The sequence below is a fragment of the Jaculus jaculus genome, chromosome 17 (genome assembly GCF_020740685.1).
Source record: "Jaculus jaculus isolate mJacJac1 chromosome 17, mJacJac1.mat.Y.cur, whole genome shotgun sequence".
In the NCBI taxonomy this organism is placed as follows: Eukaryota; Metazoa; Chordata; class Mammalia; order Rodentia; family Dipodidae; genus Jaculus; species Jaculus jaculus.
Window position 1 is genome coordinate 66931116 of NC_059118.1, and position 20522 is coordinate 66951637.

At 48.1% G+C, this 20522-nt stretch overlaps 2 protein-coding genes across 7 annotated transcripts in view; both read right to left on the reverse strand.

Moving 5' to 3' along the window:
• Nucleotides 1-8773, reverse strand: part of Bphl (biphenyl hydrolase like) — a 46777-nt gene extending 38004 nt beyond the window's left edge. Inside the window, exons 1-2 of the mRNA XM_045136533.1 lie at nt 8664-8773; nt 2522-2625 (exon numbers count right to left, since the gene is read on the reverse strand). Of these exons, the coding sequence (XP_044992468.1) occupies nt 2522-2625; nt 8664-8770 (211 nt within the window). The 5' untranslated portion in view covers nt 8771-8773. The remainder of the gene's footprint in view (nt 1-2521; nt 2626-8663) is intronic.
• A 1069-nt stretch (nt 8774-9842) lies between these two features.
• Ripk1 (receptor interacting serine/threonine kinase 1) overlaps nt 9843-20522 on the reverse strand; it is a 43809-nt gene continuing 33129 nt past the window's right edge. For all 6 annotated transcript variants that reach the window (XM_045136535.1, XM_045136540.1, XM_045136539.1 and 3 more), the window contains 3 exons: nt 19069-19626; nt 14546-14698; nt 9843-11599 (listed from right to left, as the gene is read on the reverse strand). In XM_045136535.1, the coding sequence (XP_044992470.1) occupies nt 11313-11599; nt 14546-14698; nt 19069-19626 (998 nt within the window). In that variant the 3' untranslated portion in view covers nt 9843-11312. The remainder of the gene's footprint in view (nt 11600-14545; nt 14699-19068; nt 19627-20522) is intronic.

Here is a 20522-nt window from a genome sequence, read left to right on the forward strand (position 1 = left end):
TTAGGCTTTGCAGGCAAATGCCTTAACCACTAAGCAATCTCTCCAGCCCTGTTTTTGTTGCTTTTTTTTTTTTAAAAAAAAAAAGGCTTACAAATGGCAGAGATTTCAATGATACCCATAAATAAATGTACGAGACTTAGTCCAAGTTATCTAAAGTAGAATTCTAAAATTCCAGAAGGCATCTTACTAAGCTAATATTCCTCAAGATTTTATAATTACAACTAAGAACCAGAAAACCATCCAGGCATGGTGGCTCATGCCTTTAATCCCAACACTCAGGAGGCTGAGTTAGGGGAAACAGCCATGATCTACAGTCAAGGCCAGTCTGGCCTACAGAGAGTGTCTCAGATCACCCTGGATTAGAGTGAGACCCTGCCTCAAAAATAAAACAAACACTAAAGAAAAGCCAGTGAAGCCAGGCGTGGTGGTGCACACCTTTAATCCCAGCACTTGGGAGGCAGAAGTAGGAGGATCGATGGCCATGAGTTTGAGGCCACCCTGAGACTACATAGTGAATTCCAGGTTTGCCTGGGCCAGAGTGAAACCCTACCTCGAAAAACCAAAAAAAAAAAAAAAAAAAAAAAAAACCAAAAAACAGTGAACTAAATTAAACACTGAAATGGGGATGGATGAAATCAAATTAATTTATATTATCAACGCAGCACAAAAGAGCCTGTGGCTGACTGGCAGTCTTTAGCGCTCAGGTTGCAGTGTGCTCATGACCACTGCTGAGCGAGTAAGGCCACTGGCCCAAAGCTCAGAGCAGAGACCGGTCAGCACTTCCTGAGGACTCAGAGCTCTCACACACGGACACTGAACACTGCCTGGTGAGCAGCCGCGTTGGAAAAGGTCTTTCCAGGCAGTCAGGATCACTTATTATTTATGATACAGATCTATCGTTCTTCCTGGCAAGGGGCCTTCTTTAAATTCTGTAAGTCACTCAGCTAGGTTCCCAGTCTCTCTGCTGTTCTCCCATGGAAGCTTCTCTTGTGTCCCTTAGCTGGAGGGAACTACCCTTACATTCATAAGAAGTAAACAGGTGAGCCAGGCGTGGTGGTGCACACCTGCAATCCCAGCACTTGGGAGGCAGGGGGGAGGATTGCTGTGAGTTTGAAGCCAGCCTGAGCTATAGAGAGAGTTCCGGGTCAGAATGTGCTAGAGTGAGGCCCTACCTCAAAACAACAACAACAAACCAAAAAACAACAACAACAACAAAAACACCAAAATAAAATAAACTGGTGAATGTTTTCAGGTTTCAATGAAATTTTCATTTCCTGTAGTGGAGGTCTTCAGCTATGGTCAGTGCCCTCCTTCATTACAGTCCTTCAAGTCACCACAAGGGGAAGAGGGAATCCCCAGTAGCTTAAGAAAAAACAAGCTCAGGTCATGTGCTGAAGAGCCTTATTTCCACAGTGATTATGACGTTAATGAGGCCTGGCCAAGTAGATCCAGAAATTATTTGAAAATTTTCAGGACTTCTAGGAGCAAGTGATCAGTAAGTAAGAATATACTAAGATTATTTTATTTCATTTTTATATTTCTATTTATTTGTTTGCAAGCAGAAAGAGAGCGAGAGAAAAAATATGGGTGTGTCAGGGCCTCCTGCCACTGTAAATGAACTCCAGATGTTTGTGCCACTTTGTACATCAGGCTTTATGTGGGTCCTGGGGAACTGAACCCAGGTCAGTAGGCTGTGAGGGTATGAGGGAAGTGCTTTCAACCTCGGAGCCCATCTCCCCAGCCCCAAGATTATTTTAAGGGTAGCCAAAATAAAGCAAGCATCCTAGCTGGGCGTGGTTCCAGATCAGCCTGCAATAGAGAGAAAAAAAGGAATCCTAGGCTCCTTAAAACTAGACCTTGGATGTCCCAAGACCACTGCACATATCCTTTCTGAATTTTCTGTTCTGGACTACTGCTTTGTAAAACAAGAGATTCAGTGGGCTCCACTAAACTTCCCACCTCCAGAGAGGGTTAAAAACTAATGTGACAGTGATCTCCAAAGTGATCTGAAAGAGCACAGTGGTGGCAGCCAGTAACCCCTGCCTGCCCTTGTAAGCCAAGCCAGAGGGTCTTCAGTGTGAGGCAGGCCTGGCCCCTAGAGCTAGACTCTGCCTCAAAAAAAAAAAAAAAAAAAAGCTTTTCCCCTAACCCCTTATTTCATTAAACATGTCCAGCACATCACTGAGCTATCTGTCCCTGTTTGAGCACTTCAAGTTCTCATTCTGGAAGACCCCTGGCTACCAAGCAAACCGGGGTGCCTGGTCACCAACCTACCTTGTTCCTTCACCTGCCCCGTCTTTCATACCCCTCTTTCCTCGACCCTCCACTCTCCCTAACTGGTCTCACAGTGTACTCGAGTGGCAAAAACTGAGTAAGTGGAGGAAATGAAAATACATGTGGTAGAAAGTTCTTCACTTTTCTAAGGGGCAAGCAGCAAGAGGACCCACTCTTTGCATCTGGGATTGTGATGCCCCTTGGAGAAGACACTGCACGGGGTGGAGCGAGCATCCCTCACGCCTACCCAGCATCCCAGGAAGCAGCAGCAGGGCGTGCTCGCCCTCTCCCACACGCTGGTAATGCAGGTGAACACCATTCACAGCCACCTTGTCCGAAGTTCCCGCAGTGCTGGAAGGAAAGGTCCCCGAGGGAAGATTATTTCTCAGGCCCAGTGACACATTTAATGACACACTTTTACATGCATGAGCTGGCTGTAGAACCCCACTCAGGCTTCCAGCAATACTTTCATATGTTTGGGAGCTGGGAAATGCAGTTTGCACATGAACAGACTGCAAAGTGCAGACTGTGTTTGTGTCAATCAGCTACAGCCTCCCCCCACCCACCAACCCTTCAAGAGCACCAAGAGGTTTGCTGGACTCAACAGCTGGATATGTGGACCCGGAACCTGGGGAGCTGGGAACCAGTGGTGCCCACTTGCAAGGGGTATGGGGATGCCACCAATGTGAGAGTAGCCTTGGGGACTGCAGGGGCTGGGGCTGCTGTGTGCACTTCACTAGGCCACGGCAGCTGCCTGGACCAGCCTTGCCGGCATTCCCAAGGACAGACTCACCCCAGGTCCAGGGAGGCTCTGATCTCAGTCTGCCCTAGGAACAGGGCTCCTTCAGTCATCTGGCCAGCTGCAGGGCTGCCCCTCTGCACCAACACGGCCTCCCTGGGCTTCCACTGGGAGTCATGCTCATAATCCTGCCCCTCTCAATGACCCTCCCATCGTCTAGCATCGAACTGGACTCGCCTGGCACAGGATAAAGCCTCACAATAGAACTATCACCTGTGCATGACCCCCCTCCCAGGATGTGCGCGCAGTGCAGGTGCTCTTGTGGAAGGGCTGAAACAGACTGTCCAGTGACTCGCAGCCCACAGCACATACAAGGCCCCAGACCCAGGCTCCAGGAGTCTTCTCTCCCACCTGCCCACAGGGGACAGTGACATGCCACAGGACACAGTGGTAAGCCACAAGAGATGTGAGGAGTAGCTGCTCTTCTCCTAACACACTGACAATAAGTTCAAATCAACATTAACATCCCTTTCTGCTCCCAAGTCCCTACTCCTACCTCTGCGTTGTCAACATGGTTATTGAAATGCAGGACTTATGAATCAACAAGAAATAGCACAAATTGGGCATGGTGGCACATGCCTGTAATCCCAGCATTTAGGAGGCACAGGCAGTAGGATTGTGCAAGTTCAAGGCCAGCCTGGTCTACATAGCAAGTTTTATCTCAAAATACATTAAAAAAATAGGGAATAAAGACCACTGGAAAAAATGTAAATGTGTTAGATACCAGTACATCTAAAATTAACATACAATTTCTGGAAAATTAAGACAGAATTGGAAAATAAGAAAGCCTGAAATAACTTAAGCTCATTATACACAGAAAAATTTTCAGAGGAACAATAATAAAGCTGTTAAGCAATGCCCATGTGATGCTATAAAATTCTACCAATTTCCTTACAGTCAATATCCCATTCCTTTTTGTTGCCAGGATGGCCGGGGGCATCTTAGACTCAAGGCAGAAGAAATTAATGTACCCCAGGAACAAAGACTCCCACCAGCATCCGTCACCTGGTATGCAGGCTTTCCTACCAGCCTAGCAGGAGCAAAGCCAGAGATAAGGGGATGCTCTGCAAACTCTGGGGAGGGCTGGGCTCTGCTGCAGGCGGCTGGGTGGGATACACATCTCACTGCTGCCCCAGAGTCTGACATTAGATGAGGCCACTCTGAGCATTTGCAGGGCTCACATTAGCAGTAAAGTACACAGCGCCACCTTCTTTCTTTACTACTCTGTGTGCTGGTGATTGTGAGGGGTCCTTTCCATGCCAGGGACATGCTTGTCAAAGTCATGGGCACTAGCGGCCATTATGTACCATGGGCAGCCCCTTTCCAGGTTCTTCAGTGCCACAGGCTTTCGGGACTGAGTGTTGCCACCACAGCTCTGAGCAGCTCTGCCTCACCCCAGGGCACTGGTTTTGATTTCCCACTCCACATTTCCTTCTTTCTAATAATCACCATCTCATGTTTTCTTAGCTGCCTAACAGAGGGAGAAGGACACCAGGGAGCTAGAGTTCAGCTTACTGGGAACTCCATGTTGGGGACAGGAGTCACAAAGGCAGAACCAGGAATCGCCCTGGAAGAGAGACGGAGAAGTTCTATCAGGTTGGATAGATGTATATGACAGGAAAAGAGTGTCTGCAGTTTAAAGAAGGGTAAAATGTGGAAAAGTATGATCACAGGGCAGCATTTCTGGCAGGACCAGCCTAGCAAGAGTGAGAAGGCAAAAGAGAGATGGGGAGAGAGGGAGGGTGAAGGCAGGTGACACACAGGGATGGCACTGCCCAGCGAAGCTCGCTGCAGTGGTGCCAAGTGGAAACTGTCCCTGGCCTGTCCGTCAGGGCTGATGGAGGCTGTGAAACAGCAGTGGTCAACCTCCAAGTGTGTGTGTGTGGTGATGGAATAAGGACAGAGAAGTATTTACAAACAAAATTCAATCAATTTCAAACACAAGGAAAACTTTCATTTTTAATAATAAGCAGCACTAAACGTTGCTTTATTCCTACAGAAACACAGCTGAAATGAACAAGGTGTGTTGGCTCCAGTTCATCAGGAGGCCTCTCAATGAGCTGCCAGGCCTCAGGTAGGATCATGTGGAAAGAATCAGGCCTTCAACAGCCACAACATGCTCTTAACCACGTGAACAAGCTCAGCACTGAATCTCCAACTCTCAGGTAGGGAAAGAAAACCTCAAAAAATTTAAAGATTGTCTTCCTTTGGCTGTCAACTGTCTTCTTCACCCCTTCTCCCTCCTAACTACCTCTCTAACCCAAGGGATCAGAAGCAGGTGTACGTATTAGACAACCTTCAGAGGTTTACAAACACATGTGCCTAAAACAAGCCCAAGAGACCTTCAGTAACAGAGCCACCAAGCTTCGATGCCCTGTATTTGCCTGAATACTCTGCAGGGTACTGGGGGCACACCCTCTTGAAGCTTGGAGGCTGGTTAAGAGATGGGTAAATCACTGTTGCCAGCATTTACTGTGCAGTCTTTTTTGAAGCAAGCCCAACAGACGGCCTTTTTAAAATTTTATGCAAAAAAGGAGAGAGAATTGGTGCACCAAGGCCTCCAGCCACTGAAATCAAACACCAGACATGTACACCCCCTTCTGCACATGTGCAACACTGCATGCTTGTGTCACTGCATTTGGCTTATGTGGGACCTAGAGAATGGAACATGAGTCCTTAGGCTTTGCAGGCAAGTGACCTAACTACCAAGCCCTCTCTACAGCCCTGTACAATCTATATTATTTTTTATGTGTGTGTGCATGTGCCACAGCACACATGTGGAAGTCTGAGGACAACCTGCAGGTGTTGGTTCTCTCTTTCCATTTTACTTGAGACAGGGTCTCCATTTTTTTTTTTTTTTCACTTTTGCTTATTTGTGTTTGACAGTGTAGCTGGCCATTGAGCTCTGGGATTCTCCTGTCTCCTCCCATTGCCACAGGTACCACTTTGTGTCCAGCTTGAGACGGGGACTGGGGAATTGAACTCAGGTTGGCAGACTTGCAAGCAAATACCTTTAACCCCTGAACCGTCTTCCCAGCCCCTGTTCAGTCTGTGGATAGAAGCTGGGCGATAGACGAGACCCTGAGCTGTAAGTCATCAGCTCAACCTATCTTCACCAGAATCTCCAGAGCTGCCCACTCAGCTCCTTTTGGCAAGACCGTTGCCAGCCTCCTGCTACCTCCGTGGGGCTCCGTTTTGAATACGGACCATTTGCCAGCCTTCTGCAGAGCTGAGCCCAGGCTGTACCACGTCCACATCTCTGAGTGGGAGCTGGGCTACTGTACTTTGTTTTGTTTTTTGTTTTGTTTTTCGAGGTAGGGTTTCACTCTAGTCTGGGCTGACCTGGAATTTACTATGTATTCTCAGGTTGGCTTTGAACTCATGGTGATCCTCCTACCTCTGCCTTCGCGAGTGCTGAGATTAAAGGCGTGCGCCCCCACGCCCCACTAACTGTACTTTTTAATTTCCTCAGGAGATTCCCACAGGCAAGGAAGACAGGGAACAGGTGTTTTGTTAATTTCTTAAGGTATGCCTTCCTCTCTGGACTCCAGGTAATTCTGTGTATTGTGCTGAGGGGGCTGGAAAAGTGACTGAGAGTGTGGAAGGAGGCTAGGGCATAATAGCCTGGGGGCAAAGTTGAGCGAAATCTAGTGTTGGTCACTATTTTCAGCACTCTGTGAGGTCTCTTACATGCCATTCATGTTCCTGAGTCACACAGTGCACTAAACTAACATGAGCACAGAGGAGCTGGGGGGGCGGAGGAGGAGTCACAGGGCTGCGGGTCTGCCAGGCCAAGGTGAGCATCAAGGGTCTGACCCAGAGTCTCTGCCTTAGAGCCTTGCTTCACAATAAAGTACTGGCTACTGTCAGAGCTGGAATGGACACGGATTTTGATGACTGGTTTGACTTCTATACACTGTACTGTTACTTATACACTCACTAGTGAATCGTTGCTAATTGAACCTGCTAGTTACTTACTTTACTGACCTCCAGGTCTTTCACATTCATTGTTTCACATACAAACTCTACAGGGCAGGAAGCTCAGAGAGGTTGAGTAGCTTGCCCACATCACAGCCAGGAAGGGCAGGTAGTTAAAAGCTATTCAAAGTCAAGAGGCTAAGATTTCTCTTTAATCTCCAGGCCAAAGTTCCCAACAGGGCAAAGGCACTGGGGCGGCACTCAATGTGACTGCCAAAGTGGGGTGGCGGCAGGCTGCAGAGGGAGGGTTGGATCTGATTCTCTACCTTAAGGGTGAGCTTAGAAAATATTTTTCTCAGGAAGACTTACATTATGAACATTATTAGCATCTTTATAAAATTTATTTGAGGGGATGGAGGGAGGGAGTGAATGGGCCTCTAGAGCCACTGCAAACAAACTCGACACATGCGTCACCATGTGCATCTGGCTTACGTGGGTCCTGGGGAATCAAACCTGGGTCCTTAGGCTTCTCAGGCGAGCCATCTCTCCAGCCCCATTACTAGTCACCTTCTCATTCCTGGGCAAGGCACAGCACATGACCAAAAGCAGCTGATGGGAACAAAGCATTTTTGGTTTACAGCTTGGAGGCGAACCTCCATGGTGGCAGGGGACAGCAGACATGGGCAGTGGCTGGACACCACCTCCTTGCCTCCTTGCCAACATTGGGTGGCAAACAGCATCAAGAGTGAGCCAACTAACACTGGCATGCTTGGGGCTAACAAAGCTCAAGGTCTACCTGCCCCCAGCAATACACCTCCTCCCACATTGCCATCAGCTGGAGGCAAGCAGACTAGGCGCATGAGTTTGTGGGGGACATGGGATTCAAGTCACCCCAACAACATACGACTGCAGGCAGAAAGACTTCGTGACCTGGTAGTACAGATTATGAAATAAGAAAATGGTCAAAGTCCCAACAGCAGGCTGGGCACTGTGGCTGGACAGCAGTTTTCACGGGGCTCTTTCTACTTGCTGGCATGGGGCTGTGGCCTCACAACAGGATTAACCAGCTGGCTTCTTAGATTACAAACCCTGTCAGCTTGCCACAACCTTTATAAAATGGCAGGACAAGACTGGCGGAACAGGAAGAATGGTTTACAGTGCAGCTTGGCAGACAGGGTCTTTCTGCAGCCAGCCACTCAATCACCTATCAGAGGCCCTCTATCTGGATCCTTTCCTGCAATCAGGAACTGAAGACAATGCCTGTGCTTTCACTACTGATTTACATACTTGCCACCAAAAGAAGTTCTACTTTTATGATTCGCTTAAAATAGAAGAGACAAATCAAATGCAAAAGCCAGAGCTAGACAGTTCTGCTATGGACATCTTAAAAGCTTGTCAAACTCGCCCTCCTTTCCACTTCTGAATTGTTTGCCAACTAGTAGTTTGCACGTTAGATAAAGTTCTAAATGCCAGGTAACCGTCTGGCCTGTATTTCCCTCAGTCACAAGTGGACACATCCCATCAACGGTTATCGCACGCTGGTCTCCGGGGTCTGGTAAGCACACAGGCACACCGGTAGATGGAGGGGCGCCGGCCCTCCATGTGTTCCATCACCTTCCTCCCCAATCTCCAGACGAGCACCCATGTTCAAGACAGCAGGTTAGCTACGAACCCAGGCGCTTGCTGTCGATTGTTCGGTCTGCCCAAGCTGTCCCGGCCCTCCGCGCACGCCCGCCCTAGCACCTCGGTCGAGGAGAGCCAGCCGCGGTGACCTCGCATGCATTCCCAGCCGACTCCGCGCACTTTAAAGTTCCAGACTAGCAAACACAAGGCCCCAGGGGACTCGGGCTCGGCGACTGACGGAAGCGGGTCGCGGGTCGGCGACATTCTCGGTTCCCGCAGGAGGCGGAGGCGTGACGGTGCCCAGCGGCGGCAGAGCCTGGACCCGGCCACCGGCTAGAGACCGGGGGTCGGGGCGCCCGCCCCCGAGTCCCCCAACCTGAGCCCATGCCCAGCCCGGGCCAGGGGGTCATGGCGCCGGGGCCAGGCCGCGCCCCGCTCCTCCCCGCCGTCCCCGAGCGCTTTACCCGAAGGCGGCCGCCGGCCCGGCCCGGGGCTCCGGGACCCCGGGCTTCGCGGACGCGAGGAGCCGCCGCAGCCGCAGCGCCGCCGCCATCTCTGCGCCGGGCCTGACGCGCGTGCGCTCGGCCGGCCCCGCCCCCCGCCCACGCCCCTCCCCGTCCACTTACAACTGCCCCGCGGACAGCGCGGAGGGCGCCTTTCTCCTTGCAGTTGTCACGTGTACAAAGCCACGGGCAGAGGAGGCCACCTGCACCCAAGCCCTCACCTGGTGGGCATCTAGGTAGGGCCTTTGATGGATAAGTGAACCTCTTAAGACAGGGGCTCATGGCTGGTGGACCTTGAATTTCTGACCCTCCTGTCTTGGCCTCCCAAGTGCTAGCTAACCTCTCCCTTCAACTTCTCCATGGAAAGATGGGCAAGAACTTAAGGTCTCACTTTTGTTTCTGACAGTCACACTGGCGCCGGTCTGGAGCGATCAGCACTCCAACCCCCCTCAGCCTCCAAAATGATTCAGATGGGAGCCAGCCACCAGGCCCAGCAAATGCATACTTACTTCGATAGTGGAGATTAAACTCAGGGTCTCATCTAGGCTATGCAGGTGCTCTACCACTAAGCTCTATCCCCAGCCCTGAATACCGTTTGGGAGTGACTTTTCACTATCAGCACCCTCTCCTACCAGCAGCAGAAAGGCAAAAGGGGAGAATATGCATAGGAAATTCAACTTGGGTCTAGTTACACCCATACAAACACATCCACCACTTCTGTGGGCTGTATTTAGGTATAAAACTTTATTTTAAAAAAGACATTAAAAATACTTTCCAATTTTGTCTTGTTAGAACACCATTGGAATGGGAGTGCAAGGAACACATTTAAGACCCTTCCCTGCTCCACGTTTCTTTCTGGTCTAATGCTGCCTGGCAGCTAAGGTGTGAACGGGGCTGCTGTGACTAGTCTGAGTCTTATATTACAACAGTGCCCTTCCAAGAACACATGGCCATGTCTAGAGACAGTTTTGCCATACCTAGGGTAGGGGACAGGAAACCTGAGCTGTGGGCATCCTGTGTGGAGACCACGGATGCTTCCGAGTCGTGAGGCACAAACGTGGCCGTGGAGAGCGGTCTGGGACTCAGGATGCAACAGGAGCTGCTTTACAGCCTCCCTGGGGAAGTTGGCTGCTGGGGCCAAGGGGATTCCTATCGACCCTACAGTGCTGTTATCAACCCACAGAAGACTGACACCCCAGTCTTGACAGCTAGCCTCCCCATAACTAGATTTTTCCCTTCCTCATCCTGGCAGAGCTGAGCACCATGGCACACCCTCTCAGTCGAGTACCAGCAGTGATGCTGGCTGGCAAGGGTCCTCAGTCTCTGCCTTTGCCTTGCTCCTGTGCTAGAGACACAACGACCAGGCTCTGGAGCGGTCCTTGCTGCGTGTCACACAGAACACAATGAAAGCATTCCTGCAGTGCACTGGGATGAACTGGGCCAACAGCTCAACAGTGAGCAACGCTGAGGCTCTGGTCACACCCAGAGTTACAAGGCCATTTCCTGATGACCACTTCCTGCACACCTGGTTCCCTCCGCAGGACGCACAGGCTGGGAAGGTGTGGTAAGCACCAGAATGCTAGGAAAAGAACCCCAAATCTTAACCTAGAATTTCATAGCAGTCACAATTCTCTTCTCCCCCACCCCTAACTGCCAGGAGAATCTGATATCTCCTGTTGTTCCATGTTTTTTCCTCCTTTTTAAAGTCCCATCAAATTATAACTGAATACTATAGACTGAATTGCACGTAATTCTTAAAGCCTGTAGTGCCTAATGTAGCATTTGACACTAAAGCTACCCGATCCTTGATTTCTGGGAAGAAGCGTGGCTGCCATACGGGACATGGATCTGAGCAGAGCTTAGATGTATTCTGTACTCCAAGAGCACAGAACAGAACGGAGGTTATTTTACATTCCCTGGAAGTTTTCTTCAGAACCACAGGACATGGAATGAAGCACATCACTGAATCATGGCACGAGCTGAAAGACCACTCTTCTGGGATGCGTCTCCTCTCCCAGTAAGCTGCTGCTTCCTGTTTGCATGGACCGTGGGCCACTTAGAAGTCTTCAAGCATGGGCTTTCCTGAAAGCAGGTGGTGGCTGCGGACTCGTGTTCCCATTCTCCTGCCCCAAGATGGAAGGGTGGGGGGCTCCTTACCAAGCAAGCACTCTGCTTGCGCAGCCAGGGCCCCAGGCTCAGCTCTGGCTAGCACGTTTCAAGTGGCTCAGCAGGTCTTTTCTGTGGCACTGGTGAAGTGCCCAGGCCAGCTTCCCCACTGTGGCCCCTCTAGAGCCTTCCCTCATCAGCCACTTCTGGAGCATCTGGTAAACCTTTTCCTTCAGCCCATCCCGCTCATAGTCATGGTCAATTTCGTCGATCTGGGACTCAGAGAAGGCCAGCTTCCGGGCACAGTTTTTCCACTGCTTTCCCAGGTTCTCCCTGATGTGGTTCAGGTGTTTATCAGTCAGAGGAGTACTATTATCTGTTGAATGGAAAGGAGAAGATCTGTTAGAACATTCTAGCTTCCAATATTGCTGCAAAACCCAAGTGAAGAGTATTGATGAGGCAGTGAAAAAGACAACTTTTTTTTGAGGCACTGTCTTGAATTCACTATCCTCCTAGGAACTGGAATTATAGACGTGTGCCACTATGCCTAGTGCTAATTATTTTTTTTATGAGACACACACACACACACACACACACACACACACACACACAGAAAAAGCGAGAATTGGCATGGTAGAGCCTCTAGACACTGCAACCAAACTCCAAACTCATGCACCATCTTGTATGCATGTGTCACCTTGTGCATTTGGCTTATGTGCATTCTGGGGAGTTGAATCTGGGTCCATAGGCTTCGCAGGCAAGTGCCTTAATCACTAAGCCATCTTTCCAGCCCATTACTAATTCTTAATTAGTAGTTTTCTCACTGGGTGACACCTGACGGCTAATAAGGAGTCTCTTTGGGACACAGAATGCCCTTTCTCCCTGGAAGATGCACTTAGGCGACACTGCTGATGGTTTCATGGATAAAAACCCCTATGTGCTTGGGTGTTCTAGTCAGCCCTCGTTAGCATCCCTACTCACGTTAGGCTTTCTGAAAAAAAAAAAAAACACACACACACATTTTAAAAAGATTATTTATTTATTTATTAGAGAGAGACATACAGAGAGTGCGAATAGGAGCACCAGGGCCTTCAGCCGCTGCAAACGAACTCCAGATGCATGTACCACCACATGCATCTGGCTTACATGGGACCTGGGGAACTGAACCTGGGTCCCTAGGCTTCACAGGCATACACCTTAACCACTAAGCCATCTCTGCAGCCCCAAAAGAATTTTTTTTAATTTTTTTGTTTTTTTGAGGTAGGGTCTTGTTCTAGCTCAGGCTGACCTGGAATTCATTCTGTATTCTCAGGATGGCCTCAAACTCATAGCAACCCTCCTACCTCTGCCTCCCATGTGCTGGGATTAAAGACGTGCACCACCACACCCGGCAATTGGAAAAAAACATTTTTGTTCTTTTGGGACATTTACCACTTACATCTGACCAGAGTCCAGGCCTCCCATCTCCAGCCAGTCCACTTTCTTCTTCAACAAGGACATGAGACCACCAAGTGTGAGCATACCGACTCTGACCTCTCAGTGGGTGAGGCATACGCCTCTTTCCAGGCTCATCTTACACCTGCACACTTACTTCCTTTCCCCTCACCACACTCCTGGCCCTTCATTTACACTATAACCCAGACTTCCCCTTGCTACTGGCTCTGTCCCCCTTGACCTTCGTAAAAATGCTGAGCAAAGGAAAATGAAAATAAGACGCTGTCGCCACAAGCAGACGCCGACCCAAGATCTCATCCTTCCCTCGGCAGGCTAAACAGAAGACTTCATTCCCCAACTCCCCAGTCTTTCCTCAGCATAGTGTGGTGCCTGTCCCTTCTGACACCAGCCCCCAAACTGCCAAGAATCTGCTAATGGTCCTTCTGTCGGGGGAGGAGCCCTGGATGTTCCTAGACTCACAAAGATAACTTTGGTTCCTCAAGGGCTAGGTGCCTCTGCTATAGGTATTTTCAAGGCTGTCCTTCAAATGGCTTCTGTCAGGGACTGGCAAGCCATGGCCTGTAGGCCAGTGTGGCTCCAGCCTGTTTTTGAAAATAGTTTTCCAAGAATACCCTGCACTCATCCTCCGCTTACACTGCAATGGCCAAGGCCGCCAGCCAGCAGAGCCCATGCGTTTATTACGTGGCTCCACAGAACCACAGAACAAGTTTGCCAACCTCAAACTTAACCAGATTCCTTTGTATTCTGGTTCCTTTTGGAAACAGGGTCTCAGTATATAGTCCAGGTTAGCTCTCAACTTGCATTCCTTCTGCCCCAGCCTCCTCAGCAATGGGATTACAGGTGTGCGTCACATCGTGTCTTTGATGAAGTATGTTGTGGGCCTGCTTAGTGAGACCTAGGAGGGCGCCCTCTCATTTTCACAACAGAAGTGCTGCTGACAGAATCATTTCAGGCTGAGGGGTGACTGCCCCGAGCATGATGAGTGTCACTGGTGAGGACCTCAGAGATCTTGCTGTGTCGCTGGCTCTAGCTTGTTTGACGCTGCTGTTCCTCACTCTAGCCTGGGCAGACCTGAGCTCACTCCACATGAACTCACAGCAATCCTTCCAACTTAGCCTCCCAGCGCTGGGAGGAAAGGTGTGTGCCATGACACACAGCTTTAAGCTCTTAACACATATTGACTTACCCAAGATACTAAGATTCTTTTTTTTTTAAGGCAAATTTAAGGATTAAAAAGTAACTGAGGCAACTGGAGAGATGGCTCAAAGATTAAGGCACTTTCCTGCAAAGCCTAATGACCTGGGTTCAAGTCCCCAGTACCCATGTAAAGCCAGACACACAAAGTGACACATGTACTGTGTGGAATTCGTTTGCAGTGGCTAGAGGCCCTGACATGCTCGTTCATTCTCTCTCTCTCTCTCTGCATGCAAATAGAATAAAATAAATTTTAAAAAATAACAGGAAGGCTGAAGAGATGGCTTAGAGGTTAAAGTGCTTGCCTGCAAAGCCAAAGGTCCCAGGTTTGATTCCTAAGGACCCACATAAGGCAGATACACAAGGTGACACATGCATCTGGACTTTGTTTCCAGTGGCTAGAGGCGCTGGTATGCCCATTCTCATTCTCTCTCTCTGCCTCTTTCAAATGAATGAATAAATAAATAACTGAGGAAACATGGAATAACATTCAGAGAAAATCATATGGGAAACGTTAAGACTATACATATCTTAACAAGTAAAACTGTTCAAGCAAAGTTCAAGATTGCTAGGGATTAGTCCGTTCTTATCTCCTTCAGTGCTAGGGACTGATCTCCAGACTGCATGCACGCTAGGCAAGCATTCTACCACAGACCAGCCCAGTGCATCTTACCAAAGATGGGGTGCTCGCTGGAAGCTGGCTCTTCTTTCACGTCCATGCATGTGTTGCCCAACAGCTGTGAATTCATTCTACCCACATCCATGTAATTGTAGCTCCCGATCTGAATGCCAGTGCTGTTGTATAAGGCACATGCTATAGGAGCATCTGAAGAGAGAAGGGCCACAGTCATCAGTGTGGAAAGCAAGAGAGAAAACATGGCGTGGTAAAGGGGTCTTTCCCACAAATGTTCACTTGTGCTCTGTCACCCCACGTTTGTTCCCTCCTTTAAAATGTAGCTATGCTATTTCACACCCATTAAGGAAAAAAAAATACTAGTGTTGTTGAGAATGTGGAGAAAACAAAACTCCTGCACACTGCTGGTGGGACTGTAAATAGAGATAGCCAGAGGGGAAGACAGTACAGTGTCCTCAGACATTTAAGAGAGAACTACCATGATTCTGAATTGAATGCAGAAATATTTTCACATCCATATTTATAAGAGCTAAAAGAATGAAGCAACCCAAATGCCTATCAACATAAGGATGGATAAACCAAATATAGTCAATAGAGGAGAAAGAACCTTTTTGGGTTTGCTCTGTTTTAGAGACAGGGTCATATTTATAGCCCAAGCTGGCCTAGCTGAGCTCACCCTCCTGCCTCATCCTCACAAATGGTTGAATTATACACATTCCCCATCCTGTTGGGCACAAAATGATTCTTACTCAATCTCAGAAGGAAAAGACTGACATATGCATGGGTCCTAAGGAATCTGTGAGGTACAGAAGGCCAAATCCTGCAAAGCTCCACTCATGTGAGGTGTCCAGAATGACGAACTCAGAGACAGAATGGTAGTCGACTGGCACTGGGAGAGTGGGAATGGACAGCTTGTGTTTAATGAAGCAGAGGTTCTGTTAGGGGGATGAGAACAATCTAGAGAAGGCTGGTGGTGTGGCTGCAAACGTGAATGCCCTTAATGTCTCTGGACAGTGTAACTAAAAATGGTGAAGATTCCACTGACTTCATCCTTCCCCAGTTTATAAGAACACATTTCATTAACAGTCGTGGTACTACTGCCTTACAGTTTACAGAACACTCTTCCTTAACAGTCATGGTACTACTGACTTTGAGGTTTGTTTTTTTTTTTAAATATTTTTTATTTTTATTTATTTATTTGAGAGCGGGAAAGAGGCAGGTAGATAGAGAGAGAAGGGATGTGCCAGGGCCTCCAGCCACTGCAAATGAACTCCAGATGCATATGCCGCCTTGTGCATCTGGCTTATGTGGGTACTGGGGAATTGAACTGAGGTCCTTTGGCTTTTCAGGCAAGTGCCTTAATTGCTAAGCCATCTCTCCAGCCCGACTTACAGTTTATGGAACACTCTTCCTTAACAGTCATGGTACTACTGACTTACAGTTTATAGAACAGTCCTCACTTACAGCCATACTGACTCACAGTACTACTGTCAGTACTACTGACTTACAGTTTCCAGAACACTCCTCATTAACAGTCGTGGTACTACTGACTTACAGTTTACAGAAAACTCCTCATTAACAGTTCTGGTACTACTGACTTGTTTACAGGAACACTCTTTATTAACAGTCATGGTACTTCTGATGTACACAGTTAAGTTGGAGTGGAGGGTTTCTAACTCAAGTTTCAGGATCTTACCCTAACCTGGTGTGACCTGAAACCTATTTTCAAGCACCTCTTTTGTCTACTTTTCCACCCTTAATAGGGGGCTGGAGAGACGGTGCTTGTTTGCAAAGCCTGCTGGCCTGGATTTGACTCCCCACTACCCAGGTAAAGCCAGATGCACAAAGTGGTATATGTGTCCAGAGTTTGCAGTGGTAGGAGGCCCTGGTGTGCCTATTCTTTCTCTCTCTCAAATAAATAAAAATATTTTTAAAACCCTTAGTAGTTGCGAAGTGCAGAAACAAGGGAAATAATATAAGTACATGTGAGCTTCCAGTATACAAACTTCGGGGATAATACTTTCACAGAGGACAAGGAGCCCTGAAGAGGCCAAATGACTTGCCCAGAGTACCACAGATAGGCCCTGCCAACAACAGGACTGAACTTGGTTCTCAGAACTCTCAACCACATGAGCGGTTCTTTCTTAATCACCCTCGAAGCAGCACAGGCAGGTCCTCAGAGCATCTCACATTTCATTACAATGCAGAAATAGCGACTCTCCTTATTCCCTTACTGGTAGACATGCCCTGGTACAGTTAGGTCCAAGTGATGATCATAAAGGTAAGCAGAAACATCAGTTAAATTTATAATGAGTTACTAACTCAGTGCTTTGGGGGATCAAATATAGTAGTCCCATTACTGACAGACATCTTCCAGCTACCACTGAGCACGACTTTAGTCCCTTTAGGGATGGAGCCCTCTATGCCATGGGCAGAACCAGAGCTCGTAGGGAGACTAAGGACTCCTAGGAAGCCTGGGTTATTCATCTGAAGAAAGGACCACAGAATGACACATTAATACTGACTCATGATCAGCCTTCCACCCACCCCAATCTAAGGGAAGGGTCTTCAGGCTGCTCCTTCACATTACATCTCTCCAGCTACCTGAAATAGTCCAGAAACTTTCTCTAAATTGATCACTAATGAATAAATGACATGGTGACATGGAACATTTTGGCTGCAAACACAAAGGAAACTAAAAGGCATCTCCCTATACATTATGTGTGACTAGATTTCCTGAATACTGAACCCAATACTGTGCTTTCCATAGATCTTATAATGTACAATGTTTTGAAGAATAAGCCATTTTCAAAGAAAATGTTTTTTTTGTTGTTGTTGCTTTTGTTCTGAGCACTACACATAGGGCCTCATGCATGCGAGACAAGCACTGTACCACTGAGTTACACTCCTCTTTGAGAACATGCTAATGGTTCTCAAGCTTCCTCTGTCCATGCTAAGATCCCAGAACACAGTTATAGGTATTGCTAGTAGATGATGTTAAGGCGGTAAGTACTGTTTGGTAGCAATGCTGTATATTAAGTCACTTCTGCTACAGTAATGCTATCAGCTAGCTTGGGCTTCATAGATAGTAATGGAAACTGAAAAAAATATTTCATAACAAGTAGTAGTTGTTTGTGGTCTAAACAAAAGTAGAAATATCCAAGACATATTTCTTTTAAAAAAATTTTTTTTTGGTTTTTCAAGGAAGGGTGTCACTCTAGTCCAGGCTGACCTGGAATTCACTATGGAGTCTCAGGGCAGCCTCGAACTCACAGCAATCCTCCTACCTCCGCCTTCCGAGTGCTGGGATTAAAGGCATGTGTCACGACGCCTGGCTTTTTTAATTTTATTACTTATTTGAGATTGACAGAGAGACAGAGAGAGAGAGAGAGAGAGAGAGAATGGCACACCAGGGCCTCCAGTCACTGCAAATGAACTCCAGTTGCATGTGCCACCTGTGCATCTAGCTTACGTGGGTAATGGGGAATCGAGCCTCCAATGGTGGTTCTTAGGCTTCACAGGCAAGAGCTTAACCTCTAAGCTATCTCTCCAGCCCCTAAGACATATTTCTTACCATAAGAAAACCAGAGTATAAAAAGCCAGGTGTGGTAGCTCACACTTAATCCCAGCACTTGGGAGGCTGAGGTAGGAGGATTCGTTTGAGACTACCCTGAGAATACAGAATAAATTTCAGGTCAGCCTGGGCTACAGTGAGACCCTAAAAAAAACTGCAAGTATCTTGTATTTATCCAAGAGGCTGAGTGTCATAGGATCACTCAAGGAATGCCGGTTAGAATGGTGAAGCCTAGCACTTACAAGGCCCTATAAACCCACATTTGCAGGGCAGCATCTGTGATGAGTCCTAGGCCAACTGGAATAGTCCCAGACAGAGCGGTCCTACAGAGGCCATTTAAGTTAGCAAGCTGTGTCTAGAAATTGATGAGTCCGAACAACTTGCCCTACCACCAACCTAGTGACTGTATTTATTAATTTTTTGAGATGGAGTCTCGCTCAAGCCAAGGATGACCTGGAACTCATCGTGTAGTCTCAGAGTGGCCTTTGAACTCACGGTAATTCTCCTACCTCTGCCTCCTGAGTGCTGGGATTAAAAGCATGCACCATCATGTCTGGCTGTTTATTTATTTATTTACATTTATTTATTTATTTTGGTTTTTCAAAGTAGGGTCTCACTCTAGACCAGGCTAACCTGGAATTCACTATGGAGTCTCAGAGTGGCCTCGAACTCATGGTGATCCTCCTACCTCTGCCTCCCGAGTGCACCATCATGCCAGGCTGTTTTTTTTTTAATAACTTATTTGCAAGTACAGAGAGAAAAAAAAAATGACTATGAATATGAGTGCCAGGGCCTCCTGCCACTACAAACAAACTATAGATACATGCACCACCTTATGCATCTGGATTTACCTTGGGTACTGGAAAATCAAACCCAGTACATCAGGTTTTCCAAGCAAGTGTGTTTAAATGCTGGACCATCTTTTCCAGCTCAGAAACACTGTAAAAGGATATGATGATGGCTATTGAAGTATTAAGGATTCACTGACCTGGTGGTGACAAGGAGCTGAATGGAATGGTGGGTGCGCTTCCCAGTAGGTTGGTCTCGGGCACTGGAGTTTTATATAAACTCTGAATATGGCTTGGGTTTGGGCCACACCAAATGCCTCCACTTGCTGCTCCTGGATCCAGTGGACTTGTTCCAAACCCATGTGAGTTAAACAAGCCATCGTTCCAATAAGACATCTGTGTGTGGCTGGTCAGCCCCATCACCTGGGGTACTGTGTTCCCATTGCTGGTTGTACCGGGACTGGCAAGGCCTTTCACTGTGCTTTGGACATTCTCAGGTCTGTGCTGTGCAAAGGGGTCATGGGAGACCCTTCGTCTCCTCTCTTCTTCTCTGCTACAAACCACGTTCTGTCTGGGCTGCTGCTTCGTCTGCTTCACAGTGAACCTGCCAAATGCATGGTAGCTGGCTTCCTCTTGGAGTTTATCCTGCACACTGATCTCATCACCGTCTGCTGGGGTGTCCGGGGAGAAGGAAAACCATGACTCCTCCACGGGCCCCATCAGAAATCCCTGGGAACTGTGCAGTGAACCAGGCTGTTCTGCAATAGAGAAGAAATGACCAACATGGATTTCATGAAACATTCAAAAGTCTAACAAGGGCTGGAGAGATGGCTTAGTGGTTAAGGCGCTTGCCTGTGAAGCCCAAGGACCATGTTCAACTCTCCAGATTGCATAAAGTCAGATACACAAGGTGACATATGTGCAAAGTTGCACATGCACACAAGGTGGCACATGGGTCTGTCTGGAGTTCGATTGCAGTGGCTGAGGCCCTGGTGCACTAATTCTCTCTCATAAAAAAAAAAGTCAAACAACTTGAGCACCAGCATGAACGTGTTCTGGAGTAACATGCTGAAAGTGCGAAGAACAGTGGGAAGCATCTCTTCCCACAAGGTTACTACATGGCCAGCTGAAGGCCCTGGCTGGAGAGAGAGTACAAGGGAGATTTTAACAAGCAACCAAGGAGACCTGTGTTAGAGCAGCGAAGGACTCTCTCACACCTTGGAACCAGTTGGGGACATAAGAACAGAGGCAGCTATGTCCTATATGCAGGTATTAGAGCTGAGAAGGCCACTCTCACACCTCACTATGTCCTATACTCATCGTTCATGTTCCTTCATTCTTTAAAAGCTCTGTGGGGAAGACGGGTGTGTTGGCACATGCCTTTAATCCCAGCACTAGGGAGGCAGAGGTAGGACCACAGTGAGTTCAAGGCCAGCCTGAGACTACATAGTTAATTCCAGGTCAGCCTGGGATAGAGGGAGACCCTACCCCCCCACCCAAAAATGCAGGTGAGATGGCTTAGTGGTTAAGGCACTTGCCTACAAAGCCTAAGGACCCAGGTTCAACACCCCAATACCCATGTAAGCCAGATGCACAGAGTGGCGCATGTGCCTGGAGTTTGTTTGCAGTGGCTGGAGGCCCTGGAGTGCCCATT